The 20,570-nt window shown below is 37.3% G+C and overlaps 1 protein-coding gene and 1 pseudogene across 1 annotated transcript; both read left to right on the top strand.

The window, feature by feature from the left end:
- Positions 1-11,777: 11,777 nt before the first annotated feature.
- Positions 11,778-15,926, top strand: LOC137749005 (phospho-2-dehydro-3-deoxyheptonate aldolase 1, chloroplastic). The gene is made up of 5 exons (XM_068489188.2): positions 11,778-12,564; positions 12,766-13,043; positions 13,604-13,880; positions 14,254-14,499; positions 15,486-15,926. The coding sequence occupies exons 1-5, from the start codon at positions 12,013-12,015 to the stop codon at positions 15,750-15,752; spliced, it is 1,620 nt and encodes a 539-aa protein (XP_068345289.1). The 5' UTR covers positions 11,778-12,012; the 3' UTR covers positions 15,753-15,926.
- Positions 15,927-19,018: 3,092 nt separating this feature from the next.
- LOC148690441 (uncharacterized) lies at positions 19,019-19,789 on the top strand (annotated as a pseudogene).
- The last annotated feature ends 781 nt before the right edge of the window (positions 19,790-20,570 follow it).

Raw genomic sequence — 20,570 nt, 5'->3', positions numbered from 1 at the left:
TACAAGTGAAAAGAAATACCACTATACCGTAGTACTAAATGGCTTTCCAACTTGAACAAGAGTTGAGATATGTCCGACACTTTGACATTTTCACTTGGGAGTTTTTATTGACACTCTAAAAAAGTCATCTTGCACTTGTTTAAACATATATATGTATGCGCCCAGATGAATTCACCTTTGTGCAGTGCGGTGTTCAATTCAACCATCAAACAAGAGGCATTTTCACTTAGCTTCTAGGTCTAGGCTCTTGAGAATAAGGGGCAATGTTTGGACCTAGACATGTCATCCCTCATTCAAGTCTAGCGAGTGCACTTCAAGTTAAGTGAGCGCACTTTAATTGGTAGTTCATTTCCAAATTGGGCCCACTCAAGGTCGAACACGTCTTAATCCAAGTGAGTCCAATTCATTTTCTTATCACATTCATATGGTCCAAAGATGCTTTATAGTTTTTAGGGTGTGTTTGTTAGCCTTTACTAAACCTCCTTAGACAGGATTGAACTAGCTATTAGTCCAATATCGTGTTTGTTACACGCAGAATAGATTTAATGAGATTAGAGCCGACTCGCCCGACTAAGTCCTTCGTTAGAAGGTCTTAACAAGACCCCCAATAAGCACAGGAATGCTAAGACCGTTCGCGTCCCCTTCCTCCTCGCGTCCTCATCTAGTTGTTCTCCTCGCTTCTTTGTTCTAGTCGACCGACCTCGCCAGACCACCCCACCGACGGCGATGGCAACTATCGTCGACGGCAACTATCGTCGACAAGATGTACTTGTTTTCAGCTCCACACTTCTTCGACTTCACAAAGGACGAGAGCGAAGCTAAGTCTACCACAGAAAGCTCTTCACTGTCGGCAACATTGGCCATTCACGTCGATTGGAGGAAGGGTTGAGGGTGGGTCATTGGAGAAGAGAGGTTGGATAAGGAGACAATGGTGAGCTCGCAGCTAGAGGTTTGATTCGGAGATGGAGGATCTCAATTACGAAAAGGTCTGATAGACTGATTCGCTTCTTTCCATTTTTCCCACAATTTTTATTTTTATTTTTTTATCTTAGGGGAAATTTATTGGCAATGTGGATTTATTGTTTGGTTTGATTTGAATTGGGCATGTAAATCTTTGGTTTTTTTATATATAAAATGAACTTTTGGAGTGGATTATGAGTTAATTTGCAATTTTTCCTCCTGCGTATTTTTCAATTTAGGATTTGATTGTAGGTTAGTTAGTATATGATGTTGTATGAAATTTTGTTGTTATGATTGTATACGGTCATTTTTCATTGTTTTCATTATCCTGTTGCTTAGTTCGACACAGCATCAAACGATTCACTAAATTAGTCCAGCTTAGTCTATTCTAAGCCAGCCCAGCTTAGTTCCAGCAGTTAGTGTAGTCCAAGATAATCCGATGCAACTAACACACCCTTAAAGTTCAAATCTTCAGCATGAAATGTGGAGAAGATCGTAGCAAAAGTCAAAACTCATTAATTCCGAATCAAAGCTGACGGAGGCAATCAAGGCAGAGAAGATTGTAACAGGTTTGAATGAAACTAGAATAGTATAAATAAGACCCTCTCCGTCATTTGTTATCCTACACCAGCCACACTTTTGCGTTCTGTCGCTTGCTTTCCATTCTATAATATGTAGAATTTATTTTTTTAGTTGTTTTTTGTTCTTCGAACAAGTGAATGCTGTTAAAAATGTGACAATAAAAAGCTAAGGCAACAGCTGACTCAAAGTAGCAACTCATGTATTTTAATGGGTCTGAACTTTTAGCTATGTGATTTAAATCATCGTGTACGATGAGAAGTTTCGGTTTAAGATTAATTATTTTATATAAATTATTTATTACTGAATATAAGTTTTGGTATATGTAAAATTAACAACCACTGAATTTAGTTTTACCAATTAAGATGCGAACAGACAGAGGATCTTCTGCAAAGATGCATTTTAAAAACCGGCAGAGATGATTCCTCTCAAGCTGCAGGTATCTTCCTGCCGAAACTTGAAATAATAATTAATTTAAAAGCAATGATAATTAGGTGTATTGAGGTTGTTGGGTTGAATTAAAGAAATAAAGAAAGACTTGCAATATTAATCAATATCTCCAGGCAGGAGTCACCGTAAAAGCGGGAGGAATACTTTTATCAAATAGAGCAGAGAGCCTCGTCTGGAACCTACTGCGTTCTTACTATTCAATTGGAACTCCCCCACATTATGTCACTTCGTAATCCTCCTTAAAATTAGCTTACCTGACCCTTTATTTTGTCTACTTGAAGAAGAGCTGAGATACGTCCGACATTGTGATATTTTCACTTGGGAGTTTTTATGGACAGTCTAAAAATATTATCATGCATGTGGATGCAAATTTCTACTTTCTTTTGATTAACGAATCTTAAGGTTCTAAAAATTGTTAGGCGCTAGTCGAATGGTGGGCTGGGGCCTAGCGCCTAGGTGGCTAGGAGGGGCTTAGGCAGGCGCCTAGGCGGACAAGGCGAATTTAAGTAAATCTATTAATTGTAAATAAGTGTCTGTTTATACTTCAAATATATATAATTTTATCATAAACTACAAAATAGAATGACGTATATATTATGAAGTATTGGAATATAATAAAAACATGGGGAACAAGCATATAATGTGTGTTTATTTAAGTATTCAACAAGTCTCTTATAATTTATTAAGAAAAAAAAATATAAAATGAAAGTTATCTATTTTCTATCTAAGTGATTCGCAACCTAGGGGGTGCCTAGGCTGGTATGGGCGAGTTAGGAGGTCTAAGCAGGTGCCTCAGCAGGTGCCTCAGCAGGTGTAGGCGCCCTTTCTTAATTTTCAAACGCTTAGGTATTAATCGGGACGGTGGCCAGCCACCTAGCGCCTAGGCGGTGCTAGTCAGGAATTTTTAGAACAGTGGATGCGCATAGCGCCAGTCTTCACATGGTTGTAGTACTAAAGCGTATATCATTGTTACACCCAATCCTGTTCATGTCAGAATATCTCTGCATGAACTCGTGTGTCAACATGTGTCGATGAGCACTCAATATAGGTTTGCTTATGCGAGATTATGTGATTATGGATGTCACGTGTTTACTTACGAAATATTGTGCCGTATTGAATTCTTAAGATTTTGCATGTTACGGTAAGTATTTTCTTACTATACGTATTATGTATGTTTTGGAAACTATACTTGTTTTACGGCGAGGGGGATATTATGTTTTCAAAAAGGTTTTTACAAAGTTTTATTTTCAGGCTCACTCACCCGTTTTTTTTTTTCGCCCCTCCAAGTTTTAGTGCTGAGTTTTTGTGTCGACGATGATTTTTGGCAAATCTTGGTATTGGAGATTACCTTCGATGGTATAATTCTCATCCTACCTTACTGTACTTTACTTATGCTCTGACATCAAGTGTGAAATGGGTTCATTCCCGCTTACAAGCGCACTCTTTTATTTAGGCACTTTTAGGTTTAAATTTATTCATATTTTTCCACATCACTACACTTTATAGCTTCGTCACCCTTCGGGTGTCGGCCAGCATAGCTCCATTCAGAGTTTAGGTGGACATTCCGGGTCGGAATGTGTCAGTCTTGGACATTTTCAACTCCCCACTTAATTCCCTTTTTTTAATGGACATGATTGACCAAGTTGAATTCTCAAAACTTGTTAGTGACCCTAATATACTTTTTAGTTGTTTACTATAAGTTTTTGAAACAAATGTGACAAGTTTTTAAGGGACGTTTTGATACAAGTGCCTAGTTTTTTAAATATTGAGATTAAACATTCATGCCTTTTAGAGTTTTGATTAAACATCTTCCTACAATTTTGGTGCCACATGTATTAGAAGTAGTCTTTTTTATAATGAAAAATTACCCAACTTGCCACTATATTTAATGTACGTTTTAATTCCTAGATATTATGTCAAAACTCCTAAAATCTTGTAGATAATGTAGTATTCAATTTCAATAAGAAGTCTTTCAAATTACCACATGAAACGTGATGTACGCTCTTCTTCTCCTTCCTTACACCAATGCTTTCAAACGAAATTTCTATGTACCATATTGAAATTTCTATCGTAATTCAATATAATTTTCCTTCTATATTTGCTAGTGATTTAGCGTTTTTTCAATGTTTCTTTCAGATATGTGCATTTGAATTCAATCATGTTTATTAGTAGAAGAAATTGTCCATTTATTTCGTTTAGATGCTTTTCTATTTGTTCTTTGTTTAATGCTTTTGATTAATTGTATATTTCTTTTTGGTACATATTTGGTACGTTACTTTAGTATATTTTTTTATAAGTATTTGGTAGGTTTGTATTTCTTTTCCATGAAAATCTAAGTGAAGAAGTCTACTGATTGCATTTATTAATGTGGATGTGGCTTGCAAGAGTCCCATTTGTGATGGGACTCATAAACTAGTAAGGGCACTTCCGTCTGAGCAACAACCCAATATCTTCGCCACGTCGCAATGGTTGATTTGTGAAATCAAATTTACCTAGTTAATAAACTTTACGTTTGGTACATTATATATATTTTTGGTACGTTTATATTTATTAAAAAAAATATAATTGGTACATTACATATATTGTTTGGTACGTATTTGGTACGTTTATATTTATTTAAAAAAATATATAATTGGTACATTACATATATTGTCTGGTACGTTTATATTTATTTTAAAAAAAATATATAATTGGTACATTACATATATCATCCGGTATGTATTTGGTACGCTTATATTTATTTACTAAAAAAAAGAAAAAAAAAATCAAAGAACAGACTGAAAGATATCTTAAAGAACAGAATTTTGTATATGCACGTTAATGTTTATAGAGACAACAACAACAATCCTCGTCCTTGTGGGATATGAACTAATTATACAAGACATACACGAAGTACAATTCAATGTAAGACTAGGACTCCTTATCCGTACTAGAAGCAGCATCAGTATCACAACAAGATTGTGCAACATCAAGCATAGTTGATTCAAACTTCTTTGGTTTATCACAAACAACTGGGCAAGTTTTGCTCTCTGACTTCCTCCAATTTTTCTCTTTCCATATTTGTAGCTGCAAAAATGGAATTGACAACTTCAGGAGGGATTTTAACGCTATTCGAAATGGAAAGAGTGCCCACAAACCTGAAAACTAAAGGGGTATCATCTTTATTTGCAATTTGGAAAACTAATGAGGTACATATCATTTTTTTTCTTTGAATTTCAAACTTCAAAAAGCATATCCATAGAAAAAGTTTCGAGTGAAAAACTCTCTCCACAAATTAAAACGACAAATTAGAAGGCAAAAGATCATAGCTTTTCTCTCTAAAGTAATAATTTTGGAGCAATTCTATATTCACATAAATTACTAAAAGAATAAGAAGATGGATCAACGTACCAGCCTCTTGATAAACCTGAAGCAGTAGAGAATTTTACTGAAACCTGCTCAACGTACCAATTTCAAGCCGCCGAAAATCAAGAATAAAGTAGCAGAATAATATCATATATACGTCTAATTATCTCACACGACAACAAGATAAAATTTGAAAATAACCACTAATTGAATTGCATAAAGCCATTCAAAATTCAAAAATGGGAGAACACAAATTCAAACGTGGCAAAAGAAATCCACATTCTCAAATTGAACAAATCATAAACTACTTCCTAAAAAAAAAAAGGTGACGTTGAAATAAATATCAGCCAATAAGGATATATTTGGAATTTAATAATTAGCATTTTAATTCTAAAAAAAATACAATAATGACATGTATTTAAATAAATATAAAAATACTGAGGTGGCTATTGTTTGACGCGCCTTAATCAAATTTTAAAATAGAACCAATGTTTGATCTAAAAAGTACTAAAAAAATGCAGGGGATTCTAATTTTCCTTTTTTTTTTACTGGCCAAAATTTCTAGGTTTGTACCAAAGAGAAGTAGAGAACTTGTGAAAAGAAGGTCAAGCTCAAAACCAATTTGTTTTTCCACTCCTACTGTACATATATTTTTGTATAAAAATAAAAATAAAAAAATGTGAAAGAAAGTCAAAAGTCTGAAATAACCCTGAGCACAATCTTATTTTGAATAGAAAACTAAACCGAGTTAGAGTAAAATAACAAACTAATAATTTTAAAAAATTGATATGATTAATCGCTTAAAATTTTATTCATATAACAAATTAAAAATGTGTAAGTTCATACCGCATTTCAAATAGCACACTAATAATAGAAAAATTATTCTACCCCTCCCTATCATATTATGACTTTTATCCATCGTTCCCACACACATTTTGCGTGTATAACTTCTACCTATATTTTGGTTGAGTTTTACTATTAATTTTTTGTAGGGTGTAATTAGCTGCTTGAATAATCTGTTTAAAGGGTATAAATGTCACATTCTCTTTCCAATGATTTGGGTGCGTACCAAGTGCCAGTTTAGTACAAAATGTAGGCCACTTAGAGACGCAAGCCAAGTAAGATGGACCTCGCGTGATCACCAACTACCGCCCCTGGCGCTCTGCCACCAAGCTATCTGCCAAACCCAACTCTCAAGAATTCATGCACACTTGTGGAAGCCATCGGAATATGCCAAGTCATAGCCATGTTATGGACACGTGTTAAATGTAGGGGGAGGTGTGTCCCAGATCAAATTTTTTGCACGCATCTTTGTGATACAGATTAAATTTATCACCGTAGAGTTGAGAGAAGTTAAGTTTATAAATAAGTGTCAGTTATTAAAAATTTTTTTAGTAGAATGACATATTTAATACTTAAGGGAATGAATAAGTTTGGCTAAAAGCACATAATTAATAATCTAATGTGGTATCAAATTTTCTATTTACGAGATTTAAATCTCAGACTTCTCACTTATAAGTGAAAATGAGTACTATTAGATTCATATCATGTTTTTGTACCACATCTTTATATCATCTTAGGTGGCATTTGATGTGGATAACCACGTCATTTAAATTAATCAGATTTTTAAAGTAGTTCATTATTTAATAAACTAATAATTAAGAAAAACTATTTAATTAAATAATGATTGTGGTATACTAGGAGTCTTTTTAATTAAATAATGATTGTGAAATACTAGGAGTCTTTCTCCTTCTTTACCTTGGATTTTGCAAATCTTTCAAATGATATGACTGTCCACGTCATATATCACCTAAGATGGTATGGAAATATGATATAAAAATATGGTATAAATATCTTTACTTTTCAATTTGACCGTAGAAAATTTAATCTCGGTGGTGTGTAATGGGGGTAGGAGGGGTTGAACCGAGACTGAGAGGATGGTAGCATGGAAGTGGAGGAGGGTAGGTGGGTGACTTGGACATTTGCTCATCCTATTTCTTCAAACACCTTAATTTCGTTCCAACCCAAAAACAAAAGAAATAATCTTTTATTCTATTTTTAAATATTTTCCTAAATAAACATAAACTTCTGCAAAGCCATATATTGGCTTTTCCATGGCTCGGCTCGGCTCGGCTTATTTTTTTAATAAGCTCTCCCTAAGGTATAAAATAGGAAAAATTAGAATTCTCTACAGTTTTTTTATATCGTTCATATTAAACATTTATGCCTTTTTAAAATTTAATTAAAGTATTTTGACCAATAGTCATCTCTATTTTTTTAAATTAAATTAATTTTTGAATTTATCATGTTATCCGCATGAAGAACTTTCCTTATTTAGTAGAGATATTAGTAATTAAACTATATTTTCTCCTGTTCCAAATATGTTTTTTCGATCATTTTTTTTTTTTTTTTTGGTTATGCAAACAGTTAATATTATTTCTTTTTTCCAAATGCTTTTTTCTTTTTCAAATAGTTGGTGATCAACATAAAAGCTTCGTGTAATTTTTTTCAATTTTTTTGTGAAATTATATTTTTTTTGCTGTTTTTTTTAAGTATAGTTGTTGATGAATTATTATTAGGTACAATATATTATGTATATATTATTTACGGGTACGTTTGAATTTATAAAAATTATTAATTGGTACGTTTATTTGCAATTTTGGTTCGTTTGATTTGATACATGATGTTAATATTGGTACATTTTTTTTTGTACACATTGTGTATTGGTACGTTTATATTATTCTCAATCCTATTTTTTCTTAACGTACTAAAAGAAAAACTTATTTTGGTATGTTTGATTTTGGAGGATTTAAAAATATTTAAAACTATTTTGGAAAGAAAATATCTTAAATCGTAGATAATTATTGCTAAATTGTAGCATTATTGTGAAAATAAATTGAATCTAACCATCTTTTCTTTTTTCTTTTTTTTTTTTTTTTTTTTTTACAATTATCTCTAACGAATGAGAGTGTAATCAAAAGGCTAGATTATAGGAAATTTGTTACAATATAATGTGCATATAGCACCAAAATTATGACAAAAAAAAGTTTAATCAAAACAGTAAAAAGCATGGATCTTTGATTTAGAAAATTCAAAACTGAAGCATCTATATCAAAAGATCCCTATAAAATATTATTTATACTCAAGATCGACCATAAGGATTAATGTGACATCCCACATCGCCCAGGGGTGTGATCCTTATATGTATATTCTCATCCCTACCTAGCACGAGGCCTTTTGGGAGCTCACTGGCTTCGGGTTCCGTAGGAACTCCGAAGTTAAGCGAGAAGGAGGCTAGAGCAATCCCATGATGGGTGACCCACTGGGAAGTTGCTTGTGAGTTCCCAAAAACAAAACCGTGAGGGAATGGTAAGCCCAAAGCGGACAATATCGTGCTACGGTAGTGGAGTCGGGCCCGGGAAGTGATCCGTCCCAGGCCGGGATGTGACAAAATTGGTATCAGAGCCAATCCTTGGCCAGAAGTGTGCCGACGAGGACGTCGGGCCCCTAAGGGGGGTGGATTGTGACATCCCACATCGCCCAGGGGTGTGATCTTTATATGTATATTCTCATCCCTACCTAGCACGAGGCCTTTTGGGAGCTCACTGGCTTCGGGTTCCGTAGGAACTCCGAAGTTAAGCGAGAAGGAGGCTAGAGCAATCCCATGATGGGTGACCCACTGGGAAGTTGCTCGTGAGTTCCCAAAAACAAAACCGTGAGGGAATGGTAAGCCCAAAGCGGACAATATCGTGCTACGATAGTGGAGCGGGCCCGGGAAGTGATCTGCCTCGGGCCGGAATGTGACAATTAAGGACCACACCCTTGGTTTGTAAAATATACATATCAAACACATTTCTTAATAACGTAATACAAAGCAAATCATACAATCTGCACTCCCTAATTAGCCATGGAACAATATCTTAATTAGCCATAAATCATGGTTCTAATTAATTATCAGTTGAATAATGTGAATTCGTTTTCAAAGTTCAAACAGAGATAAGTGTTGGATGACATGCCTCAGATAAATTGAAGCAATAACTTTTTATATTTATTTTTTCTAAATGATAAGTTGATTTATTAATGCTCAAATACGGATCGAAACATTCTCATCAGCAACTACAATGCTAAAGAGCCAAATCAGTTAGTGATATTCATCTTCATTATAAGTGAGAGGTCTAGAAGTTCAAATCTCGTGAATAGCGTGTTCAATACAAATTTTATTTCCCTACCGCTCCTTAGTGTGAACATCCCCATATATAAGCATCCTTTTCTTTGAACACATACGAACTCATTTGAGAACCCTACGTGGTTGAGTTCAAAAAACCAGAGAAGAACAAAAAAACAAAAAGTGCAGCTGCTGTGCAGCATTCTTTCCCACATGTTGGAGTTTGAGACCCTCTTGTCCCACATTGGTCAATAGTGTTTTTTCACAAGCCTTTATATAGGCTTATTCCCTTTTCTTAGTAATTAGAACTTGGACCATTTGGAAGTGGATTGAAGGTTTGGGCCTTATGGTTATGTGGATTAGGCTTGAATATAATATAGCCTAAATACAATTAATATTAATTAATCAAGGGGAATGGGTTTAAAGCAAGTTAAGCATACATCGAGGGGAATGGGTTTAAAGCCAATAGAGTAAAATGAAACTGCTAAACGGAAACCTAACCTAGTTGATTGGAGATCCCATGGTCTAGCTTCAATAGGCAAACTGGTTTGGCTAGTTTCAAGAAGAAACACACTTACATACCCATTCCTGTGATGGAAGAAGTGTGCTGACTGCTGATGATGTAGGATACATTAGTTTAATGATATTGATACTTGTAAATCAAGTGGAATAGTAGCAGCCTATTCTTAATCAATATCACCTATATGAGAGTAAATGTGGGGTCGCATTTATGAGAATTACATGGCTACAGTCTCTAAAACTCTCATGAATCCAGGATTTGTTCAGGACCAAAAAGAACACAAACGTATGAATTTGTGATGTGTAAATGTGGCATATGTTTTGCTTATTGTCTTGGTTTACTGCGGAGATGAACAGTTCAAGATTTTATATTCACTGCGTCATCTAGTAAATCCGATAAGTATATACTAAGGTAGGTTCAAGTCCAAAAGACACCTCTCCTGATGTATGTCACATCTATTGTTTACTCTCGTATCTTAGTGTGTCTAGGACCAAAGAGTTGTCTCAAATGTGGGGCATTGTTGGAGTTTGAGACCCTCTTGTCCCACATTGGTCAATAGTGTTTTTTCACAAGCCTTTATATAGGCTTATTCCCTTTTCTTAGTAATTAGAACTTGGACCATTTGGAAGTGGATTGAAGGTTTGGGCCTTATGGTTGTGTGGATTAGGCTTGAATATAATATAGCCTAAATACAATTAATATTAATTAATCAAGACAAGGGCCTTGGAATTTAAAATTAATCAGATTCATTAATTTTAATTTTCGGATTAAGTTTTTTAATTAATTTATTAATTAAAAACGTTTTGATTAAAAGACACAGCTGTTAGAAAGAGTTGTACTTTTTGACTAAAAGATACAGCTATTAGAAAGAGTTGTGTGCTTTCAAATACACTGAACAGGTATTTGAAAGGGTGTGAAACAGCCTATATATTTGTAAACACAGTATCCAAGTCAGAATCATCTTTTCTTCCTCCTTATCTTCCGTACAAAAGTTCCAGAGAGTAAACACACAAAGCAATTCGCTAGAGTTCTATAATCCAGTGCGGGTTGTAGAATTTGGTAGTTGTATCCTGGTTGAGCAGACGTTGTAGAACCACAAGCACAAGAGTGGGACGAAAATACTGTTCGAAGGACATAGCTTTTACGCTAGCCTCTACCTTCTGTGATCAAGTTAGTATCATTGTATTGTTATATTAGTTTATGTATTTGTTGTATAATTTCATTCTGCACATCAAGTATATTTGGTAAATAAAATATTAGAATTTCAAGTTCTGTTTATTTCTGTTATTTTTATTTATTTCTGAATTGTTCTCCAACACCACATTGGTGGTGGGTTTCTTTCCCATTAAATCAATGAAGGACACACTTTGAATTCTTGTATACAGTCATGTTGGAATATTGATTTGAAGTATTCGGGGAGTTTATATGCATTGAGATACCTTGAGGAATTCAATTCCAACACAATCAAGGCCCTTTATCTCTATATTTGGAACTGTACAACTGTAGAGACTCCATTAAGAATCTCATTGAAACCACCCATGTGGTTCTTGTTGATGCACGTTTTCCACACACAAACAAATAGTAACACACGTAAATGAGTGCATACAAATCTAATTCAGCTCGGCTTCCACAACCCAAAGCATGCATGTTAGTTGTTACCTACTTTTCTTTTTTGCCGGATCATAAAAATTTTAAATATATGAAAAAAAGGACCACCTACGCACCCCCATTAAATTAATAAAAATAGTGTGCAAAAATATCAAGCAATTGACTTCTTCCCAAAATTGTTGAGACATATAATTCCAAAAATACCCTTCAACAACCCTCAAAACGCCGGAACAACTCTGCCTGCAAAGACACCCTGTTTTCTTATAAAACCCTCCCATTCTCTCTCCCTTTCCTTCCTCAGGTACCCTCCGAGATTTCTCCCCGCAATCTCATTGTACCTTCATACCAACAAAAAAGAAAAAGATCTTCGGAAAATCTAACAAAAATGGCGCTCACAAGCAGCAGCTCTCTGATTCCCACCAAATCTGCCTTTCTTCAAGGCCAGTCTCTCTTACCTTCTTCCAGAACTCACCAACCCTCTCTGCCCATCAAGTCCGTCCGGCCAATTGTCGCCGTCCATGCCGCAGAGCCAGCCAAGAACCCAGTTGTCTCCGATAAGCCGCCGAAGCAGCAGGCTGCTCAGACGGCGGCTCCTTCTTCTTCGGCGACGACCCACAATGCGGTTCCGGCGAAATGGAGCGTAGAGACATGGAAATCTAAAAAGGCGTTGCAATTGCCGGAGTACCCGAATCAGGAAGATCTCCAGTCGGTGCTCCGGACCCTCGATTCGTTCCCGCCTATTGTGTTCGCCGGTGAGGCGAGGAGCCTGGAGGAGCGTATCGGAGAGGCTGCTATGGGAAAGGCGTTTCTTCTTCAAGGTGGGGACTGCGCTGAGAGTTTCAAGGAGTTCAATGCCAATAACATTCGTGACACCTTCAGAATTCTCCTCCAAATGGGTGTCGTTTTGATGTTCGGAGGCCAAATGCCCGTCGTCAAGGTAACAGTTTTTCCCTCTATATTATACGAAATTTCTCTGGTTCTTTGTTGTTTCAATGAAAGTTCAGTTATTTGTGAGCATGTTTGGAATTGAAGTGTATTTTCAATCTGGGTTCGTTGTTTTTGCTTGAAATTTTAGTAATTTGTGTGTAATTTTGGGAGTTGAATGGATTGTGAAACTGGGTTGTGGTTGTTTGTTTAGGTGGGCAGAATGGCGGGTCAGTTTGCGAAACCCAGATCGGATTCTTTCGAGGAGAAGAATGGTGTGAAGCTGCCTAGTTACAGAGGAGACAATGTGAATGGAGACGCCTTTGATTTACAGTCGAGGACTCCAGACCCTCAGAGACTGATCAGAGCCTATTGCCAATCCGCTGCTACTCTAAACCTTCTGAGGGCGTTCGCCACCGGAGGTTACGCAGCTATGCAGAGGGTCACACAGTGGAACTTGGATTTCACAGAGCACAGCGAGCAGGGTGATAGGTATATTTCCTCACCTTTACCATTTTAGAATTTAGATTAGTGATAAATTTAATTAGAATCATGCGGCATGAACAAGCAAAAGGCTTAATTACTTAACGTAAATTAATTTAGTTAGATTTTGATGTTTTTGTGTCGGCGTTCACGAGTTATTAAGTTTATGCCATATATGCCCTCAATCATTATCAGTGCCTTGCCTGTTTGTTTGTTAGTTTCATAGACTCCAGTATATTCGTCGTTAAGATGTGTTAAAAGACTTTTTAACCTTTTGTATCTTTTGTGTTATCATCTGTTCCGCAAAGATATGCACATGCAAATGCAGAATCTAATGGTCTTTTCGCCAATCAATTTTGGGACCACATGAGTAATATCTAGTGCGTGAGTGGACAGTGAACGATACTTAATATCACGTGATCTGGTGGTGTTTGATATGTTCCTCCAAATAATGCAATCATAGTATATTGAAATGTCATATTGATATGAATTCAAGTGTAGCGAACTTTATATTTTATTTCGGTTAGCTTTTATAGTAATTTCACCTGATAACATGTTTGGCATGGCAGATATCGGGAGCTAGCTGCCCGGGTGGATGAGGCCCTTGGATTCATGACTGCTGCCGGGCTCACAGTTGAACACCCTATCATGACAACCACTGAGTTCTGGACGTCTCATGAGTGCTTGCTCTTGCCTTACGAGCAGTCTCTTACTAGGTTGGATTCAACTTCCGGCCTTTACTATGATTGCTCTGCCCATATGCTTTGGGCTGGTGAGCGTACCAGGCAACTGGATGGTGCTCATGTTGAGTTCCTTAGAGGTGTTGCCAATCCCCTTGGAATCAAGGTAACTCATATCCCGTACGATGCATATGTCCCATTTCAATCAAATTACCTATTAAGTGGACAAATGAATGCAACAGCATATTTTTGAAAAATCCGATGCCATATGCAGATTATTGGAAATTTTTCTTGAGATCTTTCTCTTTCTTGCTCAGAATAAGGAAAAAAGATATTGCTATGTTTAAATGGAACAATGGGTCTTATTTGGATTAAACTTTGTAAGAATACACTAAGTTGAAATGGATCATATGTTTAGTCGAAATTCACTTTGAATACTATATGGTTTTGACACATTTTGCACATTACTGTATATGACATTCTAATGGAATTTAATTACTGCAGAGGAGACTAATATAGGATCACTTCTTGTGATGCAGGTCAGCGATAAGATGGATCCAAACGAGCTTGTTAAGCTCATTGAAATTTTGAATCCTCAGAATAAAGCTGGGAGGATAACAATCATCACAAGAATGGGAGCTGAGAACATGAGGGTGAAACTTCCTCATCTTATTAGGGCAGTCCGCAGGGCAGGGCAGATTGTCACATGGGTTAGTGACCCAATGCATGGAAACACCATTAAGGCTCCTTGTGGTCTCAAAACACGTCCTTTCGATGCCATAAGGGTATGATTCTTGTCTTTTTCCTTTTTGCCATATTCAACTGTTAGGTTTATTGATCATGTTGTAGGTTAGTCGTGGTAATTGATAAACACGTTGGTTCAGTGCACCTAATTAGTAAATAAATAAATGTTTTTGTGGAAAGCTTACCAGCCATGAGAACAAAAATAAATTTGATTGAGCTTGCACATTGTTCACACATGTTTGTTGGTTTTGTCTAATTAGATGCTTATAGTCATGGTACTTCCATATTTTAAACAGGCTTTTCAACTAAGTTTTCATGAATCATGACAACCCGCTGAGTGACGATAATTGTCACAATTTGCCATTGGCTTCTTTACTTGATGGATGATTGTCATCCACCAACACTTGCACTCAATTCATTGTCCTATGGTCCATATTGTTGAAAAATTCTATAAGTTTGTTGGGGTGGGGGCAGCCAGCTTTATTGTCTCACTTCGTGGCAATTCTGTAGCTTTAAAGATAGACATCTTAATGATCATGTCCTAGCAATTGACTCGTCTGATGGCGCAATGTGTAGGTGTAGTAGTTAGGTGTACAGTCGAAATGGAAGCACTAGAAAAGCATATTTGAGCTTCAGGTTTTTATACTTTTTATTTTTGTTTACGGGGTTGGGGAAGAAGAGAAAATGGGCGAAAATATTGGCAAAAATTTTTAAATGATCGTTTAGGTAGGTAAGCGATTGTTTTCAAAAGCGACTTGGAGCCCGTTTTGCGTCACAAAGAACTCATTTTCTTAGCAAGAAACAAAAGAAGTCTTCCTTTTTGTACAATGCTTTCCACGATCCCTTTTTATTCTTTTTTTTTTTTTTTTTTGCTTTGAGAGATTGGATATTGCTTTACATAAATCATTTCTTTGTTGGCTGGTGAGACATTTTATATGAGTTATGTCTATTTAATTTTGTGAATTAGATCTATGATAACAAGAATGGTTTACCTGTACCTGAACTTTATTATTTGCTATTTGTTCAGGCTGAGGTGAGAGCGTTCTTTGATGTGCACGAGCAAGAAGGAAGCCATCCAGGTGGTGTTCATCTAGAGATGACAGGCCAGAATGTGACAGAATGCATCGGAGGTTCACGCACTGTGACATTTGACGACCTTAGCTCGCGCTACCACACTCACTGCGACCCAAGGCTCAATGCCTCGCAATCTCTTGAGCTGGCCTTCATCATCGCCGAGCGCCTCAGGAAAAGAAGGATCAAGTCACAGCATTCAGTTGCGGCCTTGGATCTGTAGAATGGTTTCGAGGGTGAAGAACCGCGGAAGTTGATTCTTTTTGTCTTTTTTACTAAAACTGTACTGTGTTACTACATCACTGCTGTTTAGAGTTAATTCATGTCGTGTGTTGTATGTGTATACTGGAAGTGATGCTTTGAGACCTTGAAGGGAAGGAAAAATAATTACGGTAAATTACATTTTGCCTACTCAAATTTGGATGCAATTACAAACGCATGCATCATCTTTAAAATATTGCAACGTAATTCACCAGCTTATGATTTAGTTGCAAAGTCATACGCTCGGCATATATTCTGTTAAATTGACATATAAGTGATACGACGCTACTCTCAAAAAAGGGTCGTCGTCAAGTGAACTATTTATATGGAAATGGTTTACCGTTGGAGTAGCGTCTTAGTCCAAGCGTCCAACAATACAATACAATGTCGTGTATTTAAATCATACACATAACAATGCAATGTTGGATTTAACGTTAAATCAATGAATCTGTTCAGATGACATCGGTGTTTATTGTAAACCATTTTCATATAGTTTTCCGTGTAAATGAGACTTGTTGATACACAAAATCGGCAAGGACTTTCGTACAACAGAAAGTGTGAAGTTTGTGACCTTCGCTAGATTACTCTGGTCATTAGTGCGGATAAGTATGTAAATGGATAGAGACAGGGAGGCAAACAATACAAGATGTACGTGGTTCACCCAGATTGGCTACGTCCACAGAGTAGAGGAGTTCTCATTAGTTGTGAAGGGTTTACACAAATACATAGGTTCAAGCTCTCCTTTAGTGAGTTCTAGTGAATAGTTTAGTACAAATGACATTAGGGATTATTGTGGGAGAATGATCCCCTTTTATAGAAGATAGTTTCTAGTTCTGTTGTGACATTGACACATGTCATGTTGTGATTGGCCTCTGATATCGACACGTGTTGCGTTGTGATTGGCCTTTGATACCGACACGTGTCGCGTTGTGATTGGCCTCCTAGTTGGAGGAAAAGTCTTGTGGGTCCTTGACGGTATGCTGTTGACCGGTGCTTAGTAGTTTCGGGATTGGTCAAGTATGGTACAAATAGTGCTCTCCTAAGTTCCCAAGTGAGGGAAGCTCCTCGGTTGGGGACTTGCAAGATCCAAGCCATTGAGTAATCACGAAACTTCCAAGTACCGAAGTGTGGTGTCGCCTTCACTTGCCTTCTCTGTCCTGTAAGTAGATGTGGCATCTTCTCTTAGAAGTACTTTTCCTTCATCCAGGAGTGGTATATTTGGTTGGCGTTGACGCACAAGGTAATGTATCATTTTCATTTGAAGCTTACTTGTAGTTTTGGGTTTGGTCAAGTGCGATACAAACCATATAGTAGGAGTCCCCCAAGTCTCTAAGCGAGGAGATCTGCCAAAGGAGGTGACAGACAAGGTAAGCAATCAAGGTTCCAAGCAATCAGTCTCAAATCGGTAGGTTGATCTTGGGTTTCGGCTGATTGTAATCATTTTCCCTGTCTCTCATTCAGCAATAAGGATAAAGAGAAGAAACAGGGAGAAGAGATGATATGAGGTACTCTTGTTTTTGGAGAAGACGGACGAATCGGCACGTGATTTATTGTACTTGACTTTCCACAGGTGTATTCTTGAACTGGGCTAGAGGGTTTTCTGGTTTCCTCCAAAGAAGCGAGCCGACTCCAGAATTTAAGGGTCAAAACAAGTCCGTCAGACCTGGAGTATGTTCGATCCTGATGATATGGGATACTTTTGCTGTTTGATAAAGTAGTAGATGTGGTATGGCGAAGCTTTGTTCTTCGACGACGGTACTAGCAAAAGGCTGTTGAGACTTCTCGATCTCTTCAATTAGAGCAATGATGCCGAACTTGGATTTGACTTAGACTCTTCCGTCTGGATTGTGCGGTTCCACAAGAAAGGGCATCGTGCTATAGTGATCTGTTCTAGCTCTCCGTTGAACCTTCTGCTTCAATCTTTTGTATAGCAGAAATGGTGCGCAACCTTTGCATTTAAATGGTCCTTCAGAGCATTACTTCTTAGTGACTTATCTATGCTTGACAACTTCAGTGTAAAGAGCCAATATCGTATCAACTGTTCTGAGGTATTTGCCGAAGAAATTCTTGACCTTGACAACAGTTAAGGATGAGTACTCGAGAGCAATGCTAGGCAAGCGACCAGGCAAAGGTTCCGGGCAATCAGTTCTAGATCGGAAATTTGATTTCAGGTTCCGACTGATTGCATTCTTTCTCCTTGTTCTGCAGGTAAGAGCAAGGGCAAAAGAAAAGTCAGGGAAAAAGCATGATATGGGATACTCTTGCTTTCAACTCTGATGATATGAGATATTCTTGCTCTGATGTGGCTGGTTGGCATGGGTATTATCGAAGGAGAAGAAAACGGAGTATTTCGAGAGGCTAGATTGGGAGTGCCATTTCGGATGTGAGGAAGGGTTGAGCATTTTTTTTTGTTTTGCAGGTCTGCCTAGCTGTGGAGGATGAAGGTCGACATATATAGGAATTGTCCGAACAGCGAGTGGTAATGCTGTTCCTTTACCCTTCTCGGTCAAAGCAATGTAGTGGTCGCTACAAGGTTCATGTGTTTTAACTTTGTCAGAGCACTTTGAAAAAGTGGTATGTGGTATCCAGAAAGCTGATGTTGCGTGTGAGAATTGTGGACAAATTTTATCCAATTAAATCCGACTTCTCGAAGTTCGGGGAGCGGTGCCTCTTCGATTTCTAAGTAGGCAATCTTGTTGGGGATATGGTTCTCGAGATTCGGAGAGTGGTGCCTCTTTGATTTCTGGGCAAGCAATCCTATTGGGAGTATTTTCTCAGATGTGAATAAAGGTTGGACATTTTTGCAAGTCTGCTTTGCCACGGAGCACAGAGGTTGACACACATAAGGATTTTCCAATAATCAAGCAGTGGTGCTATTCCTTTATCCTTGTGGGTAATAGTAGGGTAACTGGGCCTTCAACATTTACATGTCTTAACTTTGTCAGAGTTCTTTGGCAAAGTTGTCCTTGGTATTCGAGGAACTGATGTCACGTGTGGAGATTGCTAATAAATTTTAACCCAGGAAATCCGCTTCTCGAAATTTGGAGAGTGGTGTCTCTTCGATTTTTGAACAAGCAGCCCTATTAAAGATCTGGCTCTTTCTTTTATAAGAGCACCAATTAAGTTCAAGGAGTCTGTTCTGAAAGTTATTGCTTGTAGGAATTTTTCCCTTATCTTCGTACTTCTGAGACTTACTATACTTTATTTTTTTCTTCATCTTTTCTGAGAATGTCTGGCCCCTTTGACCGTCGTTTGGACTTGAATGTTGTAGAAGAGGTAGCCATGTCTCCTCAAGATAACATATGATGCCCATCCTTCTTATCTCCTACTGGTCCCCTTACTATTGGGGACTCTGTGATGAAGAATGATATGACCGCTACGGTGGTGGCCAAGAATCTTCTTACTCCCAAAGACAACAGACTACTTTCCAAACGATCCGATGAGTTGGCTATTAAGGATTATCTGGCTTTCAGTGTTCAATGTGCAGGTTCTGTGTCTAATATGGCCCAATGCCTATTTGCTGGAACCCGCCAAGTTGAATCGTTGGCGGTTGAAGTGATAAGTCTCAAACAGGAGATCAGATGGCTTAAGCACGAGAATAGACAGTTGCACATGCTCGCACATAGCTATGCTACAACCATGAAGAGAAAGCTTGACCAGTTACAAGAATCTGAGGGTCAGATTTTAAATGATCATCAGAGGTTTGTGAGTTTGTTCAAAAGGCATTTGTTGACTTCATCCTCTGGGGCTGTACCACATACTGAAGCTCCAAATGATCAACCTCTGGTGCCTCCTTTTTCTAGGGTTCTGCCCAGTAATGAGGCTCCAAATAATCACCCTCCGGTGCCTCCTATTTCTGGGACTTTGCCGAGTTTTGAGACTTCTCCTGAGCAGCCTTTGTGAAGGCGCCCTCCTGTTTGTTTGTTTGTTTTGATTCATGTGTATGCACGTATTTGTAATTTATCGAAGATATCAATAAATAAGCTCTACTTCATTCAACGTGTTGTGTTAAATACACTAAGGTATCCTTCATTAAGTTCTTTGAATTTTTTATTTTGTTGAAGTTTGCATGTTGAAACTTCATGGGTAGACCCTGTAGGTTGAAGTAGTGCTCCCTTAATTTCTTGAGTGAGGAAAACTTCTCGGTTGGGGACTTGAAAAATCCAAGGCACTGAGTAGTCGTGAAATTTCTGAGTACCAAAGTGTAGTAGTATATGGTAGGAGTCCTCCAAGTCTCCGGTCGAGGGAGTTGATGAGGGAGGTGTCTTGCTAGTAGGCAATTTTCCAAACAAAACTTCACCATTTTCCTTTCTAAGTAGTTGCCTAAAACTCCTTATTCATATATATTTGGTATGAAAGTTGTTAGGCCCAAAGAAGGGGAGGCCTAGCCTCTTTTTTTTTTTTTTTTTTTTTTTTTTTTTTTCGATTTATTTATTTATTTATTTTTAATGGGTGAATCTTTGATGTTAAAGTTTTGTAGGTGAAGTTTTGGTGTTTAAGCTTTTGTGTTGAAGCTTTGATGTTGAAGCTTTTGTGTTGAAACTTTGTAGGTGAAGCTTTTGTGAAGCTTTGTAGGTGAAGTTTTGGTGTTGAAGCTTTTGTGTTAGAACTTTGGTGTTGAAGCTTTGTAGGTGAAGCTTTTGTGTTGAAGCTTTGTAGTTGAGAGTTGAACCTTTGTAGTGAAACTTTGGTGTTGAAGTTTTGTAGTTGAGAGTTGAACCTTTGTAGGTGAAACTTTGGTATTGAAGCTTTTGTGTTGAAGCTTTGTAGTTGAGAGTTG

Source organism: Pyrus communis, chromosome 15 (assembly GCF_041283825.1).
Source record: "Pyrus communis isolate YQ-2024b chromosome 15, ASM4128382v1, whole genome shotgun sequence".
NCBI classification, from domain to species: domain Eukaryota; kingdom Viridiplantae; phylum Streptophyta; class Magnoliopsida; order Rosales; family Rosaceae; genus Pyrus; species Pyrus communis.
Note: the sequence above shows the minus strand (reverse complement) of the source record. Positions and strands in the feature narration are given on the sequence as shown.

Excerpts from the sequence above, each read along its gene's own strand:
- LOC137749005 (XM_068489188.2), top strand. The coding sequence starts at position 12,013 with ATGGCGCTCACAAGCAGCAGCTCTCTGATTCCCACCAAATCTGCCTTT. Across the intron at positions 12,565-12,765 it reads GCCAAATGCCCGTCGTCAAG|GTGGGCAGAATGGCGGGTCA; the intron begins GTAACAGTTTTT and ends TTGTTTGTTTAG. Across the intron at positions 13,044-13,603 it reads CACAGCGAGCAGGGTGATAG|ATATCGGGAGCTAGCTGCCC; the intron begins GTATATTTCCTC and ends TTGGCATGGCAG.